The sequence below is a fragment of the Podarcis pityusensis genome (assembly GCF_964106645.2).
Source record: "Podarcis pityusensis genome assembly, chromosome: 12".
In the NCBI taxonomy this organism is placed as follows: domain Eukaryota; kingdom Metazoa; phylum Chordata; class Lepidosauria; order Squamata; family Lacertidae; genus Podarcis; species Podarcis pityusensis.
The window spans coordinates 56,948,071-56,969,845 of record NC_138037.1 but is presented as its reverse complement, the minus strand read 5'-3'; the positions used below and the strand labels follow the sequence as shown (position 1 = coordinate 56,969,845).

Genomic DNA, 21,775 nt, shown 5'->3' with positions numbered 1-21,775 from the left:
CACCAAACTCTGAACTTATTAAAAATCAAGCAAATGTTTAAAGTGAAGATGGAATAATAACCATACTTGCTGTTATTGGAGATTATCTCCAAAACACTCGATTTTTTGCTGTATGCAGGGATGTAAAGGGGCAGCGGATAGATAAAAATTTTGGTAAATACTGAAGGATGTTAACTATAGATATTTGTTGGATGTCAAACTCAGCCAAGAGCATAAGGTCAAACAGATACAGTGGCACTATTACTTCCCTTGATCTAGATGCTATACTCCTATTGATGCAGCCCAGAATTGCATTGGCTTTTTTAGCTGCCGCGTCACACTGTTGGCTCATGTCAAGTTTGTGGTCAACCAAGACTCCTAGATCCTTTTCACATGTACTGCTCTCAAGCCAGGTGTCCCCCATCTTGTATTTGTGCCTCTCATTTTTTTTGCCCAAGTGCAATACTTTACATTTCTCCCTGTTAAAATTCATCTTGTTTGTTTTGGCCCAGTTCTCTAATCTGTCAAGGTCGTTTTGAAGTGTGATCCTGTCCTCTGGGGTGTTAGCCACCCCTCCCAATATGGTGTCATCTGCAAATTTGATCAGGATGCCCTTGAGTCCATCATCCAAGTCATTGATAAAGATGTTGAATAAGACCGGGCCCAAGACAGAACCCTGTGGCACCCCACTAGTCACTCTTCTCCAGGATGAAGAGGAACCATTGATGAGCACCCTTTGGGTTTGGTCAGTCAGCCAGTTACAAATCCACTGAGTGGTAGCATAGTCAAGACCGCATTTTACCAGCTTCTTTACAAGAATATCATGGGGCACCTTGTCAAATGCCTTGCTGAAATCAAGGTAGGCTACATCCACTGCGTTCCCTTCATCTACCAGGCTTGTAATTCTGTCAAAAAATGAGATCAGGTTAGTCTGACATGACTTATTTTTCAGAAATCCATGCTGACTATTGGTGATCACAGCATTCCTTTCCAGGTGCTCACAGACTGTTTGCTTAATGATCTGCTCCAGAATCTTCCCTGGTATTGATGTCAGACTGACTGGGCGGTAATTATTTGGGTCCTCTCTTTTCCCCTTTTTGAAAATAGGGACAACATTTGCCCTCCTCCAGTCTGCCGGGACTTCGCCTGTTCTCCAGGAATTCTCAAAGATGACTGCCAGTGGTTCTGAGATCACATCTGCCAGTTCTTTTAATACTCTTGGATGCAGTTCATCTGGCCCTGGAGACTTGAATACATCTAAACTAGCCAAGTATTCTTGTACTATCTCCTTAGTTATTCTGGGCTGTGTTTCCTCTGCTGAATCATTTGCTCCAAATTCTTCAGGTCGGGCATTGTTTTCTTTATCGGAGAAGACTGAGGCAAAGAAGGCATTGAGGAGTTCAGCCCTTTCTGTGTCCCCTGTTTGCATTTCACCATCTTCTCCTCTGAGTGACCCCACTGTTTCTTTGTTCTTCCTTTTGCTACGAACATACCCATAAAAGCCCTTTTGTTGCTTTTAACCTCTCTAGCAAGCCTGAGTTCATTATGTGCTTTAGCTTTTCTGACTTTGTGTCTACACGTGCTGGCTATTTGTTTGAATTCCTCTTTGGTGGTTTCCCCCCTTTTCCATTTTTTGTACACATCCTTTTTTAATCTTAACTCAGTTAAAAGTTCTTTAGATAGCCACCCTGGCTTCTTTAGGCACCTTCCATTGGTATTGCCTGAAGTTGTGCTTTTACTATCTCCCTCTTAACAAACTCCCAGCCATCATGAACTCCCTTTCCTTTTAGTATTACTGTCCATGGGATCTCACCCAGCACTTCCCTAAGTTTTATGAAGTCGGCTTTCTTAAAGTCAAGAAATTGAGTCCTAGTATGCTTGGCTGCTCCTTTCCGCTGTATAGTAAACTTCAGAAGAGCATGATCACTCGCGCCTAATGATCCTTCCACTTCTGCCCCACTAACCAGGTCATCAACATTGGTTAGGACCAGATCTAAAATGGCTGTTCCTCTTGTTGCTTCTCCCACTTTCTGGACAATGAAGTTGTCTGCAAGGCCAGTGAGGAATCTGTTTGACCTTATGCTCTTGGCTGAGTTTGACATCCAACAAATATCCGGGTAATTGAAGTCCCCCATTACTACTATCTCCCTTCCTTTTGCATGCTTGGCCATCTGTTCCAGGAAGGCATCATCTATGTCCTCCGTTTGGCTTGGGGATCTATAGTAAACTCCCACAATGAGGTCACTGTTATTCTTCTCTCCCTTAATTTTGACCCAAATGCTCTCACTTTGGCTTTGAGGTTCTAAATCTTGGATCTCTTCACAGGTATACACATCCCTGACATATAATGCCACTCCTCCTCCTTTCTTGTCTGGTCTGTTTCTCTGAAATAGATTGTATCCCTCCATTATTACATTCCAATCGTGGGACTTATCCCACCAGGTTTCAGTGATGCCTATTATGTCATATTTAGTTTGCTGTACCAAGAGCTCAAGCTCATCTTGTTTATTTCCCATGCTTTGCGCATTAGTGTACAGACATTGAAGTCCATTAATCATTCCCCCGTGTCTCTTATTTAAGGATTTTTTCCTCCCACCACTAGGTCTGCGTGCTGTTTGCTCCATTTGGTCTATGACATTTGCTGTGTTCACCACCCTCTGTAGAGACTTTCTGTCCGTGGCTGTCAAGCCAATGCACCCCACTGTGATATAATATGAGAGGAAAGAATATGAGAAGGAAGTCATCAACTGTTGTTTAACATTGTTCTTTCGCAAGACCTTGAAGAAATGGAGTCTCTGTTGGGCCTTCCTAACCACCTGAGTTATATTGTTTTTCCAAGTGAGGTCTTCACTAAGGTAAACTCCCAAGGAATTTAAAGGAAGAGACTCTCTCCACACAACATGCCCCCCCCCCAATATACAACAGGGCTAGTTCCCCGCACTTCCTCCGAAAATCCAACACCGTCTCCTTTGTCTTGCTAATATTTAGGTGCAAGTTATTCTCTATGTAGATACTTTTTCAACCTCCCCCCTGTACGCTGATTCATCTCCACCTGTAATTAGACCCATTATGGTAGTATCATCTGCAAACTGAATAATTGCAGTAGATGGATCAGATGAAATGCAGTCAGATGTATACAACTGAGTACAGGTAGGGACTCAGCACACATCCCTGTGGGGTGCCAGTGCTGAGCTTCAGGGAGGTAGATGTAACAGGCCCAATCCTCACTGTTTGTGGGGTTATTAACTCTTTAGGTTATTCTAGTGCTGCAAATCTCTCATGCCTGTCAGGGGCTGGTCTGGGGCTTAATGTTGCAAATGGATTGGTAACAGGTTTTTTAAAATATTTACGTAATTTTTCATGGAAAGGCAAAATCTGTCTTCAAATGAGAAAAGATACTGGCTGGTCTTTTCATATAATTGATGCCATGTGGACTTTGCAACAAAAGGGGGGGGCATGTATGAGGAGTGCCCATACTAGAATAAATACTAGTATTGAAGCACCTACAATTATTAGGCCACTCTTACTGATTTGCGGCCAGTGCTGCAATAGCATCAAGGAATGCTTATATCTAAAGCTGGAGCCCCAGCCTAGTTGAGTGTTTTATTTTGTAGGATATTTAGCTTGCTACACTAGCCCTGAATGTCAGACTAACAGCCCTGCAATATGTCCTGTTTTGAGTTATTTATTTCCTATCATATGTGTTCATTTGATAATGATGTAGTAAATGAATGCTTTAAATTCTTTTTGAGTGAAGACTTTGCAAAAGGATTGATATATAGATTTTATTTTACTGGAGACTGAACACTGATATACTAATAAGCATGAATCCAATAACATTGTAACTTCTTAGGAAGTCCTAATTTGGAAATACATTCAACTTAGCTTGCTCAGTTACATTCTTTAATATTGGCTAAATAGTCAGGAAAAGCCATTGCTATGATTCTTGCAACATGGGACTTTAGTCTATGTTGAGTTGTATTAGAGATTCAATCCCAATTACTTGGTTTCGTCTAGGAGCCTGTGGCTTGGTCTGTGGCTCATGTTCACTGTTGGTGGTCTTGCTGTAAAAGCACATTTTTTGTGGAAACAGATTGCTAACTGCCGACTTTCAGTTTTTTCTTGTGCTGAAGGCAGGTTTGTTTTGAGGGCTGATACAGATCCCTTTGAAGCAAAAAAGGGAAAAAATAGTCTTTTTCCCCCTTTTGTATTTACTTTAATATACATTTGATTGACTCCTTGCTGATACTGTCAGTAAGACTCTCTGTATACAGTTGAAATCAAAATTATTCAATCCCCATTGCAAATGTTTATTATCAATATTTACAGACTTGTTATTTATTATTATTTGAATTTATATACCACCATAGACGCGGGTGGCGCTGTGGGTTAAACCACAGAGCCTAGGACTTGCCGATCAGAAGGTTGGCGGTTCGAATCCCCACGACGGGGTGAGCTCCCGTTTCTTGGTCCCTGCTCCTGCCAACCTAGCAGTTCGAAAGCACATTAAAGTGCAAGTAGATAAATAGGTACCGCTCCAGCGGGAAGGTAAACGGCGTTTCCATGCGCTGCTCTGGTTCGCCAGAAGCGGCTTGGTCATGCTGGCCACATGACCCAGAAGCTGTACGCCGGCTCCCTCGGCCAATAAAGCGAGATGAGCGCCGCAACCCCAGAGTTGGTCATGACTGGACCTAATGGTCAGGGGTCCCTTTACCGTTACCTATATACCCACAGGTCTCAGCTATTTACAATGAGCAAATCAAGCAAAATCACTTGAAATACCTCAATATTTCAAGTGGTTTCACCCAAATTCAGCTGACAATGCAACTTATACTGGCTTCTCCAGTCTCACTATTATCCAACCCCCTGAATAGAATCCCTCACAACAGCACAAATACAACAGGTGTTGTCTCAAGAACACCTGGTGCAAGTAATCAAGGGCTTCATTAGTTGCACCAGGTGTGCTTGAGCTGGAACACATGAAATACCTGAACTGACTAGGGGTTTGCTGAGTGTCAAATTTGGCTGCATGTTAGAAATATGGCTACGTCAAGAGAACGGTCTAAGAAGGTAAGAGAAGAGATCATTGCCCTTCACAAAGAAGGAGCAGGATACAAGAAGATAGTGAAGGCACTGGATGTTCCTAGAGACACTGTTGGAAGCATAGTTCACAAGTACAAAGTTAAAAGAACAGTGATTACACTACCTGAATGGGGCAGAAAAAGGAAGCTATCTGCATGTCAGGGACTGGGCAGAGGAGGAATGGTGGAGACCACCTCCCCAACCTGACCCTTCCAGAGAAGAGGAAGACAGTTTAGAATTACAGCAGGGGTTTGGGTTGAGGGAGGTCACAGCTCAGAGGCAGATGAAGGGAAAAGTTGGGAAATAATGGGAGAGGAGGAGGAAGAGGAAGCACCAGGGTGGCGACAGCTGACGGACACAGTGTCTTCAGAAAGCACTCCAGTCCCCCCCGCCAAATCCTGGCAAGCCTTGAAAGTGGGAGAGCAAAGATCTCAAAGACAGAGGGCACTTGTCAGCACCCATAGAAAGGATGACAAATGAGGAAGTGGGAGAAACAGGGGTGGAGATTCACTTGGGACAATGCCATTATCCAAGAAGCCTCTCTCTGTAAATACTGTGGATGGTAAGAACATTCCTTGTCTTTGTACGTTCCAGGGCAACCAGCCAGGGGAGTTGCTGGCAGCAGCCTGACACTTGAGGCAGAGACCTGATTTCAGAGAAGACAGGCTGGGAAAACCCCTCAAGTGGCTCCAAAAGAGCTGCAGCAAGACTTGGTGGCAGCAGACACTGAGGTTTCAGTGAGCGCAGTAAGGCGCATACTAAATGCAGAAGGTTTCCATGCAAGAACTCCAAGATGTACTGACCCCAAAGTACAAGAAAAGTTGGCTCCAATATGCTCAAATAAATAAGCCACAGAAGTTTGGGATTCTGTTCTGTGGAGCAATGATACAAAATTGGAATTTTTTGGTCTCATGGATCAGCACTATGTCTGCAGGAAGAAGAATGAAGCATATGCTGAAGAGAACACTCCACCTACAGTGAAGCATGGTGGTGGCTCGGTGATGCTCTGGGGCTGCTTTGCATCCTCTGGTACTGGAAACTTGCAGCATGAGGAAGGCAGGCAGGATTCATTGAAGAATCGGAAAAGCCTAGGAGGAAACATCACACCATCTGTGAGAAAGCTGAAGACTGGAGTCATTGGACCTTCCAACAGGACAATGATCCCAAGCATACCTCAAATACCACCAAGACTTGATTGAAGTAGTTCTGGAAGGTTCTACAGTGGCCAATGATAATACAGTCGTACCTTGGAAGTCAAATGGAATACGTTCTAGAAGTCCGTTTGACTTCCAAAATGTTCGGAAACAAAAGTGCAGCTTCTGATTGGCTGCAGGAAGCTCCTGCAGCCAATTGGAAGCCCCGGAAGCCCTGTTGGACGTTTGGCTTCCAAAAATAATTTCAATTTCAACTCTGTGTGTGTAACTATATAATAATAACTACTTTCATATAATTTGTCTACCTTTAAAATCCATTTAAATTAAAGCTATCTAGCTAAAGCTGGCTGGGTGCACATTGCCAGCTTGAGACACAGATGGGTTGCTCTTTTTCTCAGGTTGGATCAATTTTGTGGCACCAGGTTGAAACAGATGAGGTTCTGCTGGCTTCATATTTCAATGTGTGTGCTGTATAAGTCCACCAAAGAACAAATATTGTTTGCTAACAAGAGGCTTCAAAAGCCTTGATGAACTGCACGATAGCCTTGTGTGCGTCACTCTAGAGACCCCGTGCCCCTAGTTTTGCAACAATTCCATGAATCCTTGACCTGTGCTGCTGAAGACCCTAATAAATCTGTTATGATTGGCCTGAGCAGACTAAAGAAAGAAAGAGTTATGTCCATGCAGTGCTGCTCCCTTTCACTGTACATTTTGGAGGTGTTTTATTGTGGAAGACAAATTGCATTTTCCTTATGGAAGGACAACAATTTCTATGGATAATTGTCTTAGACTTGCAACAGAGAAAAATTAAGAATGCCATCCAGTCTAGTTACATATCTATCCTAGAAAGAAGACTGCTGTTGAAATGAAATGCTTCCCCTTGGAATAATAATGAATATTGCAAATAAAATCACTTTAAACCAGCATGTTTAGGTGTAACAAGGAGATGAAATCTATTGGATGATTGGAAGCGTCTCTTGGACAGGATTTACAGCTTAGAGATTACACGGTTAGTCACTCTTTAGAATGGATTCAGATTGCCATTTACCAAATGGTAGCTTACTGTGATGTGCAAGTAGCCACTTGGTAGACCAGGATATCTCTATTTATTCTGCCCAGCAGTAAGGTGTGATAAAATCATTTCCTGGATCTACTCTTAGTCTTCCCATTTCGTATCTGACATTTGGAAATATCATTATTTCCAGTTGCTATATAGTTGCTATATACACCTTAAGAAGAACTAATTGTGCCCTTACAAATGCAACAGCTTGCCATTATAGCCCCAATCAAAATAAATGTAGTTATGATTAACCCAGGACCCATGGTTTTCAACTGGATTCAGTCACAACGTATTTTGTTGCATTCCTGAAGAAAATGAAATATTGATTCTCTCAAAAGAGGTCTTTTCCATTTCTGTAGATTACAGTTGGGATTTTAATTCACAGATTTCAGGATTGTGCGGCTGTTATATATTAGCCATTCAGTATACACTAATTTTATTGAAACACAAAAATGATCTGGTTTTCATTTATGTTTGTTTTGGTAATTTTTGTTCTGGTATCATTTCAACTATGCACAATCAACAAAACAACAGCTCACACTCATAAATCATTTTCAACATTATCTCACTTCTTTGGGCAGGCACAGAGTAGGTTCAGCATAAGGCATAACTAATTTAAAATATATCTAGTTTAAAAATATTAAATTCAGTTTTTGAACTTATAAGGCCACATGCATCCCCTTAAAGGTTAAATATCACCTTTTTGGGAGGAGGATATTTAAACTGGGGACATGGTGCAGATTCAAAATATAAATGCACACACACTGGCACAATTTTCTGTTTTATTTGGGGACTCTGAAACTGCTTTGAAATAACAATAAAAAAAGAAAGTGATGCCACCAAAATGGCCTCTGGGTCTTAGTCAAATTTGCCTATTTGGGAAAATTGATTTGATCAACAGTTTCCAAACAGGTCCACCCTGCTCAGGCCATTTCAGTGAGTACACACAGGAACTCAAATGCTAGAAAAGAACATATTCTTCCAGTCAGGACCAAACTGTTCATTACATTGCTCAAGAGTTTTAAATCACATGCTTAGGACTGGGCACGTTGCTTTCTTAACTGGGAGATTTTTCAGCAGGAAAATGGCACAAAAAGAAGGAGTTAATTCTTCTCTCATCATACAGCAGTCCTGGTCCAGATTAAGGTACCCTGCAACTACTTTTTGTTAATAAGGAGACATGCCCAATCCTAAGCAAGTGTTTAAACATCCTCCTAATGTAACATAATTTGGCCCCCGTTCTAGCTGTTCAAGCACCCAAAGTGAGAATCTCAGACAGACAAATAACTGGACATACCATGAGCAATGGGGCAGACTATTGGTTTGAATAGAGCTGAGCAGAACAACAGTTAATGGTGTGAGATGTGAGCAGGGAAGTCCTGGATCAAATGTCACCTCAGCTGTGAACACATCTGGTGTAGGCACACAGTTCTCTCTGAACCTCAGACCCACCCCACAAAAGAGGGGAAATAATACATGACCCCTCCCCTTGACAAGGTGGTTGGGGATAATAAAGTGCTCAGAAGCACTCCATAAATGCTACATATCACTGTGTGACTTCTGTGGAAAGAGCCCACATCTCATCACTCCAATTGAATGAGATTGTCCCAAGCATATTAGCATCCAACTGGTGTTGGGGGGTGGGGGGTAGGATCTTTTTCTTTTGCCTTCTCAGGCTCCAGCCATCTGCTGTCTCAACTATTGCTCAATACTTAAACTGCCAGAACCATTCTGAATAGTTGTCATTCTGGCCAATATCACTCTAGGAGGCTGTGTGTTGCAATAATTCCTATTCCCACCTAATGACTGAAAAACAAACATCCTACCCCTTCACTGAGTGTGCTGCTTTGAACAGGGTGGCGGTCCTACTGTATCTCCCCATCCCAGGCAGAGTCCAAAACATTTAGAGCCTCTTCACCGGAAGCAAAGTTTAAAAGTTCAGTATGGAGGTCTGAGAGGCTGTAAAGGAAGTGGGTAAGAACAGTGCTGGCTCCTCATTGCGTACCCTCAAACTGGATGATCAGAAGGAAACCTTTCTGATTCCCCCTGTGATCTTTCTGAGTGCTTCATGCAGCCATGCGTCTCTCTCCCCTGTGTAGGAAAAAGGAAGCAAAGAGAATGTGGCTGGCTCAGGAGATCTATGCAGAAGCACACATGGAGCCGACATTGTCCACACTCCCTTAAATGAACATAGCAAGTTAACATTTAACGTTAACTCAAATTCTAAGGAACTAGTCAGTCATAAATCTTTGGATGATTTATCTTTTCCAGGCTTTGCTCGTTGTAGCCACTGCTGGCACACATAATGCAAACTCTAAATCAGTCATTTTAATTGACTCCTTATAGGAGTGGAATAAAAAGACAGAAAACAGGTTTAAAGAGAATTGAAATTGGTTTCAGAAAGGTTTTGCTTCTCATCCATTGTTCTTTTGTTACTCAAGTCAAAAAAGTTATTGAAAAAGAATAAAAACATGTAAAGCCTGTTTACTAAAGGTACAGTATATGGAACAAATGGCCAGACTGTGAGTAGCAAATCCTTTTAAACTGCATTAAAAAATTCTGTGTAAGAAACTGAGAATGCTTCCAGACAGTCACTATTTTGGGGTGAGATCCAATCACATCCTGGCAAATGCAGGTCACACAATTAATGCTGATTCAGTGCTCTTGTGCAACAAACCTGCTCCTCCCTCCCGGCCTTTTGTGATAAGGAAACTGATGAGAAAATATACTGGAAAGCATAGGAGAGCAATTAAATATTCCAAGACAGTCTCAAACCAACAATGAAGGAATTTTAAGTTTACAGAGAAAGTCCATGATGCAGCAAAGTAGATGTATTTATTTTTATCCCTATAAAAAAAATGTAAGGCACCCAAATATAAACAAAACATGTTAAATTGTTTGTGGGTACCATGCATAAGAAATGGAAACAATGCCTTTTTAAAATTGATAAAACATTAGCTTTGATAGTAGGAAAAGCAAGTGCTCTGTCATAAAATGATCTGTCACTTTAGAAGGCAATTACTAGACATACAATATTACTTATAGCTGTTTCTTCATTGATTTCTTCTCCATTGTTCATGTAGAATATATGCGTATCTCATATTGCATGGAGGATTTAAGTACTTAGGTATTAACCTCAACACCACAGACACAAGACAACATATAGGGGCTGTATAAAGGCATTCAACAAGAACTTAGGAAACAGAAGCATCTCAGTCTTAGCTGGCTTGAACGAATAGCCATGGTCAAAATGTCAGTGTTACCTAAGTTCTTTTTTTCTCCTTCAAGTTTTGCCTATCCTTTCAGCTAAAGAGATGGCAAAACAAACTCAATGCATTTGTGTCAGGAGGCAACAAATCTAGGAGAAGCAACAAAACTCTCTACATAGAACAAAAGGAGGAATGGGAATGCCTAACTTAACATTTAAAAAGATGTTAAAATATAGCATTCTTGCTCAGGTTGATGGGAGAAGAGATTACTAAAGTAGACCAAATATTATTTATGTATGCCACCAATGCGGCAAGAATTTTGTTAGCCCAAAGATGGAAATTACAAGAATTACCAATGGTTGAGGAGTGGCAGATGAAGATGATTGAATATGCGGAGTTGGCCAAATTGACTGTGAGGATCCAGAACCAAGGTGACCAGAAATTCCAGAGAGATTGGAATAAATTTACTTTAGCTGAAAGGATAGGATCTTAAAGAGGCTACAGTAGTAAAAAGTTGAAGACACTAGCAGGACTGACATAAATCCTGCAGCACAGTGTAATAATAATATCTGACCATAGAAGGATTTGATACGTATCAAAGGACAGAAACTGACAATAGAAAGGTGTGTACAATTTATGAGGAAGCAGGAAACCAGTTGAAGGGAGGGAGGGAAGTCACGAGCTCAGGGGAGCAAATGCATTTGATTGATTATTGTAATGTTATTATATTTTATTAATGAAAATAATAAAAATTATATTAAAAAAAAATAAACTATGCTGCTTTTCAAATTAAATCCTTGAACCGATTGCTTAGGGGGAGCCCTGGGGTTCAACTCAAGATGGTCTCTTCCACACCTTAATGGGAGCCCGCCCTTTCTTACCTTTGTCCTTGAAGGCGGTAAAGGAAAACAGACAATCCATTTAGTACTGTAGATCAGTACTGTACTTATGTGTGGAGAACATGGAGCAGAACACTGGCCCCAGACCCTGAACCACTGATCCTGGATCATTCAGCTTTCAGACACACAGATAAATATTAACAGTTCAAGGATTTGAAGGACATAAGCATTTCTACAATCCGTGACCTGCTTCCCAGAGGGAAAGCAATTTCCAAAGAGGAACTGCAAGGAAAATTAAAAGGCACTCATATTACCTGGTTTCAGGTAGCCCAGGCTCATTCTTTTGCACCCTCTTTGGAGTGCAGGGGAGACAGCCTAGCATACTTGCTTTGTATGAATCCTTATGAAGTAGGATGACCTGAAGGGTGCTGTTTCCCAAATATTAGATCACAAAGTGGGGGATGCTAGAGGCCTTCAAATTGTATGGGAATCAGACTTAGGTCACCCAGTTGAAGATCACAAATGGGAGGGTATCAGGACCACTATCCCACTCAAAACCATCTCTGCTCGCTTACAGGAGGCCTTGCTCAAGGTCGTTCTCTGATGGCACTGGATGCCAGTTAGGATGGCAAAAATTAATCCCTCCCTTTCCCCTTTATATTGGAAGGGCTGTGGAAAGCTTGGCTAATTTATTCATGTTTGGTGGGAATGTCCTCATATTAACAACTTTTGGAATAGTGTATTCTCCGTTATATCTGCAATTACAGGCCAATCCCTTTTCTCCAAATCCTGTCTTAGTCCTACTGTCTTTGGACTTAGACTTAGGCTCCACCCTGCACCACAGCCAATTAGTAGAGCTCTTACTGACTGCACCATGATTAGCAATAGCTCAGCAATGGAAGAACCAGAACGTAACCCCCCTGAACATATGAGAAAATAATATAAGGGATATAGCAATGTCTGAGTGTCTCACCAGACACAGAAGGGCAATTAAAGGCATAACAAATAGTGACACCTTCCAATAAATGTGGACCCCTTTCTTTAACTATGTTAATGACCAAAATCAAGACCTTCTTATACCAGCTCAATATTCTCAGTGGAGAGATATAATTGCATTTGAATTTGCATCCCCAAATTATGCATCTATAAAGTTGTTAGACTTTAAGTTGCTGCACAGGACTCTATTGGTTTTGCTGCAACATGGCTACTGCTTTGGAAGAATATATAACCAAGGCGTTCTCTCCCCTTTCAAGCAGCACAATTAACAAGGAACTCCAAAAGGCTGGATTTTTGCCTCTACAATAAGGATAAGAATGTTTTTGATTTTGCTGCTTCTTTTACCTGTGCTAAGCAAGTGCACATCAATAAATGTGGATTGAAACATGTTCTCGTCTGCCTTTTATGATGCACTGATTGCTATGTATTGAGTTTATGATGCTTTGTTATGACTTTTGTTCTTGACAAATACATTCATTCAGCCAGTTAAAAGTAAACAACAACCTTTTTTGATGCACGAGGAACTGGGGCAGAATGCAACTGCAGGTAAAGACCTGGGTGAAACTTTACTTGTTATTCCTCAAGTTTCATTGAACTAAAAACCAGTAAAACTAACAACCTACAATGATGTAATGATTGCAAAGCTAGGTAATCATTAACAGCATCAGCAATGTTTGATCATTACATTGCTAACAGCAGTGTGTCTACCACACTGCTGCAGCTGAGGTGGTGGGAGGTGGGGGCATCAAGGCCCTGTGGATAATGTTAATAACTTGTTTGTACCATTTCCATGAACAGGCATAAGAATTCCCCTTTAAGGGTTGTTTCCACACCAGCTGTTTAGTCTGGAATTGAGAAGAGCAATTCACTCATTTATCAAGGAGACAAACTACTGCATTCCAGTGTTTTCTACAGTGTCATCCTGTCCTTTTTTAAAAAAAACACCCAAGTTGTTGCAATTTTTCTGACTTTGAATAGATTTTCAGCAGCAATCTGTTCCATGCAGGATTTACATAGCGTGCATATCCACTGTATACGAGCCCTGCTGGATCAGACCAAAGGCCTTTCTCACCCTGCATATTGCTTCCCACAATAGCCAATCAGATGCCTGCTACTGTATTCAGGGACACTGCCTATGATCTTGGAAACAGCATAGAGCTATTATGACTCATTATTATAAATCAGAGTTGGAATGAATCTAGTCCAACGAATGCTATTTTTCTAGAAAAAGAGGTGCTGGAATTCACCATGAACACCTTTCTTTTTCTCTTAAAATTGCAATGGTGCTGAGCTGAGAGATGCTGGAAATGAGTTCTGGCAAGTTCCTGGCTGAATAAAAGCCTTGAACCCCCTTCAATGCAGGAATATGCAGGTGGCTCATATGGGAACCAAACCCACAACCATGGCATTTTATCAGCACCATGCTCTAACCAAATGAGCTAACAGATGCTATTGATAGCATTATCTTCCATGAATTTAATCCCCTTTTAAAGCCATGAAAGTTATGGTAGTAAATCCCCCCCCCCCCCGTTTACCTTGGTGCTATATGAGGAAGTACTTCCTTTTGCCTTTCCTGAGTCTTCCACCATCCAGCGCCACAGAATTATAGAATTGTAGATTTAGAAGAGACACCAAGGGTCATCCGGTCCAACCCCCTGGATGACTCCAGGTTCCGGTAAGACAAGTGGAAAATTCATTCTCTCTCCACTCCCCCACCCCCACATATGTATAATTGTATACACCTCTATCATGTGCCCCCATCCCTCTCTACTCATCACTTTCCTTAACAAAAAGCATCAAGCATTGCAACCCTTCCTTGTAGACTACTTGCTCCAGTTCCCTGATCGTTACTGCATCTTTTCCACATCTGCAAAGTCATTTTTCAGATGTGATAGCCAGAATTGTACACAGTATTTGAAGAGCAATCATAGAATCATAGTGATAGTAGATTTTGTAGGGTCCACATTTAAAGCAAACTAACACAACACTTCCAGGTCAAATACATGGATGAAATGAGTGTTATGCTTTCATTTCTACACTTCTTCAAAGTTTGCAATAAAACTATTGATTAAAAAATTGAGGAATGGGGGAATTTACCCTCGAATTAGCAGCCACTCCCTGCCCCTTCTGTTTAAGAGACAGCATGCATGGGCTTCTCTTTGCAAACAGTCCTTTCCCCCATTTGAGCAGAAGATGAGCAGGAAAATGCATTGTGATTGAAGAAGAGCTTCCAGAACACACTTTGCAGCCGCTGTGTAGATACAAGAACAGGAACTACAGCTATTGCTAAACTGGCAAAACTAGGCTGCTCCCTGTCTGTTGTTTTCTAATAAATTTTCCTTTTAAAAAGAAAATACCCTTTTGCCTGCTTCCTGACAGAATCTTTGCACTGAGGGAAACTGCATGACATTTGTGAACATTAAGATTGTGGTAGACAACACAAGAGATACAAGAATTCTCTGCCTAGAATTGTCTCCCACAGCTTGTCACAAAGCAAACAGAATGGAGCTTCCCCAATATCTGAGGCACTGATAAAGCTATAGTTGTAGCCTCCAATCCCGTCCCATTTCCAAATGAAGCACTGGGAATGAGACAGCCCCGCAACATGTTCCCCTTCTCATGTTATACTCACAAGGAGAGAGCAGGCGTGAAGCTCAGTTGGACCTAATCCTCTTCCCGATGGGTTTCCAAGAGGATTGGGCATCTGAAAGCAACTCCTCTCTGTTCCTGTTCCAACTTCTATGAGAGACTATGCGCCAAAGGTGCACATTTGCGGAAATACTCATAATATGAAATGTAATACCAGCAGTACATAGGCCTTTTTATTCAGAGCAAGTTCTTGAAACCAGGCAGCATAAACCTGTTTTGTTTCACTCAGCATCTAGAATCAAATGTTGAATTAACACTGAATTTAACTCAGGAAGTATATGTGCATGTGTTTGCTGTCTGCGGTTGTTACAGCTTCTTTCCTTTGCTGGGTTTTTAGTTGGGGGGGGGGAGTTGTGGTATGACTTGATAGATGTTTCTAAAATTGTGATGGATTCCCCTGGGGAAAAATACATTCCTTTACACCAGTAGTGAGGAGGTTTTGGCCTATGTGCTGCTCATAAATTTTGGTCTAATTTCATGCAGTCTGTCAGACACTCTAGCCCACTCTTGCTCTGGACCACTCCTCTGTGAATTGCTTCCTTTTCTACAAATGCATCTTGGGTTTGTGTTGAGTATGTGTGTGTAAGAGAGAGGGAGGAAGACAGTGGGGAGGAGATTGGGATGCTACAGAGAGGGAGAGAGATACAGATACAGAGTGGCATAGGAAGGGTGAGAAAGGTTACCTTTAAGTGACTGTGCTACGCTACACAAAGGATGATCAGAAGGCATAACATGATCTACTGAAAGATCTCTTGAGTGATTTATAGTAGATGGGCAAAGGTTTTTAACTTCCAATTGTGTAATAGCAGCAGCTGCAACAAAAAGGCTTTCCTCCCTAAATCAGACTGATTGTTAATATGGTATAGGGATATTTAAAAGCACTACCACAGCTGGGCGGCAATGCTCACTCCACCACTGCCTTGCTTTTTAATCAGATTGTTTCCTATTCCAGAATTTTATTCAGAAATTTTCTTTAAAGAGATGGCAAATTACGGTAATTTGACCTGAAGGTGCTGCTGTGCAATGCCAGGTCAATGACTGATAAGATCACTGCTATCCACGACCTGATTGTGGATGGAGGATTTGACCTGGCATGTGTGACAGAGACCTGGTTGGATGAAGCAGATGGGCCTGTCCTTGCCGCTGCTTGCCCACCAGGTTTCTCTTACGCACAGCAACCCAGGTCATGTGGACGGGGAGGGGGTTTACAGTGATTTTTAGGAAGTCATTAGCTTGCACCAGGCATCCTATTGGGAAGCCCCCATTTTCTGAGTGCATGTTCTGGAAGTTGGGCAATAGGGGAAGTACAGGATTCCTTTTGGTGTACCGACCTCCCCGCTGCACCAAGGATTCTCTGCCCGAGCTGCTTCAGGTGTGGCGGATGTTCTCCTGGTGACACCTAGTTTGGTTGTCCTGGGGGATTTTAACATCCATGCCGACATGACCTTACAAGGGGCCGCTTGGGACTTCGTGGAAAGCATGGCCTCCATGGGGCTGTCCCTGAATATGTCTGGCCCAACCCATAGCCGCGGACATGCCTTGGACCTGGTGTTTACCTCTACGGATGTAGATCTAACACTAACTAAAAGCGAAACAAAAGAAGTGCCATGGTCAGATCACTTCCTGGTGCAACTGGACTTCTCTGCAACCCTTCCCCTCTGCAGGGAGGTGGGACCAATTCAAATGGTCCGCATCTGCCACTTAATGGTTCCAGAGAGTGGTAGGGGATGTTTTATCCCATGCTGATGGCCTTTCAGCGGATTTCTTGGTGGCCTGCTGGAATGCGGAGTTAACCAGGGCTATCAACAGTCTGGCTCTTAAACGCCCTCTCTGACTCCATGGACTGGACATGGGTTAGAGCTCAGTGTCGAGCCTACCAAGTGGCAACAGTGACGGCGAAGAGGACCTTCTTCACCCCCTCTATTGCACCTGCTGGAAACAGCAGCAGGAGGCGCTTTCAGGTGGTTTGCAATCTAACAGAACAACCTTCACCATTGGGGCCTGGCAAGGACTCCAAGATCTCCTGCAATTATTTTGCAAAGTTTTTTGCAGATAAAGTCGCTGAGATTCGGAAAGAGGAAGACTCCACTGTGCGGGCAGGGCCAGGGCAGAAGAGTGCTAGAGTCCTGTCTAGTCAAGTTGCATGGGATCAATTCCAATCTGTTACCTCCGAGGATGTGGACAGGCTGCTTGGACAATCCTTGCCCATCCTGGCTCATAAAAGCGAGCTGGGAAGGGCTGGGAGATGGGCTCCATGGGGTGGTGAATGCCTCCCTTTGTGAGGGAGCCTTCCCAGACCCACTGAAAGAGGCGGTCATTAAACCGCTTCTTAAAAAAACATCTTGGGATCTGGCCGATATGGCCAACTATCACCCAGTCTCAAATCTTCCATTATTGGGCAAGGTAATTGAGTGGGTGGTTGCTGAACAACTCCAGGCACGCCTGGAGGATGCGGACCATTTGGATCCCTTCCAATCGGGATTCAGGTCTCATCATGGGAGTAAAACTGCTTTGGTCGCGCTGGTTGATGATCTCCCGTGGGCTAGGGACAAAGGTGAAAGCTGTTTCCAAGTTCTAATTGATCTCTCAGTGGCCTTTGATACCATCAGCCACGACAGCCTTCTGGACCATATAGAGGAGCTGGGAGACCATTATACAGTGCTTCCGCTCCTTCCTCCTGGGCTGTGTCCAGAAAGTGGTGTTGGGGGATGAGTGTTCAGACCTCACTTGTGGGGTGCCTCAGGGTTCCATCCTCTCCCCCATGCTTTTTAACATCTATATGAAACTGCTGGGAGAGATCTTCAGGGGTTTGGGCTGGGTGTTCATCAGTATGCAGATGATACCCAGCTCTACTTCTCTTTTAAATCAAAACGATTTCGGTCCCGTATACCTGAAGGAGTGTCTCCACCCCTATTATTCTGCCCGGACACTGAGGTCCAGTGCCGAGGGCCTTCTGGCAGTTCCTCCACTGCAAGAAGCCAAGTTACAGGGAACCAGGCAGAGGGCCTTCTCAGTAGTGGCACCTGCCCTGTGGAATGCCCTCCCACCAGATGTCAAAGAGAAAAACAACTACCAGACTTTTAGAAGACATCTGAAGGCAGCCCTGTTTAGGGAAGTTTTTAATATTTGACAGACTATTGTATTTTGATATTTTGTTGGAAGCCGTCCAGAGTGGCTGGGGAAGCCCAGCCAGATGGTCGGGGTATAAATAATAAATTATTATTATTATTATTATTATTATTATTATTAAACCATTATTATTATTAAACCATTATTATTATTAAAGGCGATGAAGGTCCTGTGTGAGTGCCTGGAGGCGGTTGGAGGATGGAAGGCGGCTAACAGATTGAGGTTGAAGCCTGACAAGACAGAAGGACTGTTTTTGGGGGACAGGGGGCGGGCAGGTGTGGAGGACTCCCTGGTCCTGAAGGGGTCACTGTGCCTCTGAAGGACCAGGTGTGCAGCCTGGGAGTCATTTTGGACTCACAGTTGTTCATGGAAGCACAGGTCAATTCTGTGTCCAGGGCAGCTGTCTACCAGCTCCATCTGGTATGCAAGCTGAGACCCTATCTGCCCACGGACTGCCTCGCCAGAGTTTGCATGCTCTAGTTATCTCCCTCTTGGACTACTGCGCTCTACATGAGGCTACCTTTGAAGATGACCTGGAAACTACAATTAACCCAGAATGCGGCAGCTAGACTGGTGATTGGGAGTGGCTGCCAAGACCACATAACACCAGTCCTGAAAGACCTACATTGGCTCCCAGTACGTTTCTGAGCACAATTCAAAGTGTTGGTGTTAACCTTGAAAGCCCTAAATGGCCTCAGCCTTGTATACCTGAAGGAGTGTCTCCACCCCCATGGTTCAGCCCGGACACTGAGGTCCAGCTCCGAGGGCCTTCTGGTGGTTCCCTCACTGCGAGGTGAGGTTACAGGGAACCAGGCAGAGGGCCTTCTCAGTGGTGGCACCCGCCCTGTGGAACGCCCTCCCACCAGATGTCAAGGAAATGAACAACTACCAGACTTTTAGAAGACATCTGAAGGCAGCCCTGTTTAGGGAAGTTTTAAATGTTTGATGTTTTATTGTGTTTTCAATGTTTTGTTGGAAGCCGCCCAGAGTGGCTGGGGAGGCTTGGCCAGATAAGTAAGTAAGTAAGTAAGTAAGTAATATTATTAATTATTATTATTATAACTGCCCTGTGATCTTTGGATGGTGGTACATAAATTTAATAATAATGATAATGAAAGCATAAATTCTGCTTTCCGGGATGACCATGCCCAGAATGTTTCGGGAGGGAGGGGACAGGACGGTTAGGCCAAACTCACTTCGGGTGGCTTGAAAAGAAGCGGGCCGAAATGCGCCAAGTAGGGGGGCGGGACTGGCCCGCTGCCTTGGCGGCGCCCCCTCGCCTCCCCGCTCTCTGCCTGCGGAGCCCTCGCCGCCTTCGCGTTCCCGGCCCGGCTTCCCACCCGCTTTCCTCCTCTCCCCCATCTCCGGGGCTTGGGCAGTTGCAGCTGCAGGTCGGCGAGGCGGGCGGCAGTTGCAGCGCCCGCAGATAAGGAGGACCACAAGGGGCGGCGGCAGTGCGCGTGCGCGACGCTCAGCCCGGCTCAGCCCGCCCGACGGGAATTTCTCGCCCTTCCCACCAGCGGCTGCGCTGGGCAGGTACGAAGCTCCACCTGAAGGCAGCGCGGAGCGAACCTCCCGGGCCGCCGCCGCCGCCGCCGCCAGCCGCGCTTCGCGTTCTCCCCGAGTCTCCCCCTCCGCCGGAATCCTCCGAGGGAGCCGCTGGAGCGCTGGGAAAGGCGGCGTCGACGGATCCGGGGAAAAGTTTGGCCGGCGAGTTCGGCGCAGAGAAGGGAGGCAGCCAAGCAGGCGCGTCTTCCTCGTCGTCTTCGCCGCGCGCAAAGCCCGGCGCCTCCCGCGCACCTGGAGAAGCGCCCAGTCCGGCGGCCCCAGAGCCCCTTCTCGCTGCTCCTCCTCCTCCTCCTCCTCCTCTCGGCTGCCGGAGAGCAGCGAGCGCGGCAGGCGGCGCTCCCCTGGCATGGTCCTGGGCGGCGCCGGAGAGGCAGCCCGGCGCGCGAGGCTTCGCTGAGGAGCCGCCCGGCGGGAGATGGGGGTCTGCGGGGCTGGCTCGGCTTCGCTCGCCGGCGGAGGAAACTTCGGGGCGAGGCGCGCGGCCGCCGCCCTCCTGGTGGGGCTGCTGGCCGGCAGCTTGTGCGGCGCCGCCGCCGACGAGAAGAAAGGTGAGCGCGGAGCGGGCGAGGCTGGCGGGGAAGGGTCGGCGCTCGGCGCTGGATTCGGGAGGCGCCTTGGCTTGGTCGGGAGGGCGCTTTGCACATGCTCCTTGGCAGCCAGCGCCCCTGATTTTGCCGGCCCTCTGAGTTAGTGCTTATTTTCCCGCGGTGCTGGCCCAGACTTGGATCATTCCACTGTTTTCACCTGTGCTAAAATACTGACTTTTTGGGTTGTGGAATTGTCTTCTGGGGTTGGCCCTTGGTCTGGGCTCTCTACTCCAGACTGGCTCTGTGTGGTGGCGGCTTTGCATCAGATGCCTCCCAGGTTATCATAGAACATTTGCCATAATTGTTTGACAGTAGTAATAATATTTGCTAATAGTAATCCTTTTGTGGGGAGCTGAGACTGTGATGGCGATCAGTTGTTAGGTCTTGGAGGGAAAGCTCAATATGGTGAAAACTAGAGGAGGTACAAGTGCCACAATTTCTTCCAGACTTCCTGGGTAACTTGCTGACGACTTCAGACTTTTCTTAAATAACAGGACAGAGGCAACAGGAACAAGTTAGGCACACATTCCCACTATACCCAGTGACCTCTTTGGAATGACCTGCTAAGAATGAGAGCCAACTTCGTCTGCCATTGAGGTGACACCCACCTTTCATGGTATGCCCCAATACAGAACTTGTCCCAGAATATTTCCCAGTTATTTTTCTTATTTTGTTCATATTCTAAAGTGCTGCCTAGCTTCTGAAAGATTATGTCATAATAAAGTTATTTGCTTTTAAGGTACCACATGATTCTCTGGGGTTTTACAGGAAGAGACTTGGCCAAGACGAGCAAATTGATAGTGGAGAGAAATCTGTTGTTTATGTGTGGACTTTGTCATTTTCACAAGGACCCAAATACCCTGCGAAGTGGTTCCTGCCCAGAGTTCATTATCCTTTTCCTGTAACGTGGGGAAAACCACCAGTGATTCATAGGAATGCCCAAGCCTAGCAACTAGCATTCCAGCCAGACTTGAGGTTTGCAAGTTCAGTGTGTTTGTATGCTTGGTTCCCTGTCCCAACCTTTTAAAATGACCTCTTAACTATCTGGAATAGTTAAGGAATAGCAGAAGGAATAGTTGAGACCAGTGCCTTTTCAACTCTGCTTTTCCTAAAAAGAAAAAGGGTTAGCCGTTATTAATGTAAGTGGTTCCCAATCTATGATTGAAAGCCTTGTCAACCTCATAGGAACTTGCCTGGAGTTTCATCCACTCTCTTCGTCTCCCTTCACTTGGCTTAAGTTTAAGAGCTGTAAAGAAAGTGTTCTGTTGCTGCTGAAAAACCAGTTTGAAAGCTGCAGCAGGGATGGTGGGAGAGAGTTTTGTGGTGGTTGTTTTGATCTGTAAGTGGTTTCCCCTTTCTTCTTCTTCCCTTCACTTTTGTGAAGTTTTTAGAGCAAGGAGCCAGCTTTATTTCCAGGCAAATTTACTTATTTTGGAAATCTGTCAAAAGGGGGGAAATGAAGATTTTCTTCTTTCTTTCCCCTTTTACTGCCTCTTTCCCGAGGGAAAAACCAGCAGCTAAA

The 21,775-nt window shown here is 44.4% G+C and overlaps 2 protein-coding genes across 7 annotated transcripts in view; one reads left to right on the top strand and one right to left on the bottom strand.

Annotated features, from left to right (window-relative positions):
- Positions 1 to 963: 963 nt before the first annotated feature.
- Positions 964 to 20,082, bottom strand: LOC308460008 (uncharacterized protein). Of its 5 annotated transcripts, none has more exons than XR_013978380.1 (3): positions 19,294 to 20,082; positions 9,102 to 9,366; positions 964 to 6,149 (listed from the first exon to the last, which is right to left on the bottom strand). XR_013978380.1 is itself a non-coding variant. In XM_080976027.1 (2 exons), the coding sequence occupies exons 1-2, from the start codon at positions 20,012 to 20,014 to the stop codon at positions 4,091 to 4,093; spliced, it is 774 nt and encodes a 257-aa protein (XP_080832153.1). In that variant the 5' UTR covers positions 20,015 to 20,082; the 3' UTR covers positions 964 to 4,090. The 5 variants fall into 5 exon arrangements, 1 of the variants encoding a protein (XP_080832153.1); XR_013978382.1 differs by lacking the exon at positions 19,294 to 20,082 and having other exon boundaries at positions 964 to 4,143; positions 6,038 to 6,149; positions 9,102 to 10,947; XR_013978381.1 differs by lacking the exons at positions 9,102 to 9,366; positions 19,294 to 20,082 and adding an exon at positions 14,952 to 18,184.
- EGFR (epidermal growth factor receptor) overlaps positions 20,067 to 21,775 on the top strand; it is a 147,048-nt gene continuing 145,339 nt past the window's right edge. For both annotated transcript variants that reach the window (XM_080975747.1, XM_080975746.1), the window contains exon 1: positions 20,067 to 20,214. In XM_080975747.1, the coding sequence (XP_080831873.1) occupies positions 20,082 to 20,214 (133 nt within the window). In that variant the 5' untranslated portion in view covers positions 20,067 to 20,081. The remainder of the gene's footprint in view (positions 20,215 to 21,775) is intronic.

Coding starts and splice junctions, on each gene's coding strand:
- LOC308460008 (XM_080976027.1), bottom strand. CDS start 20,014: ATGCCAGGGGAGCGCCGCCTGCCGCGCTCGCTGCTCTCCGGCAGCCGA. Junction 4,144..19,293: donor TTCTTTTCAAGCCACCCGAA/GTGAGTTTGGCC, acceptor TTTGCTTCAAAG/GGATCTGTATCAGCCCTCAA.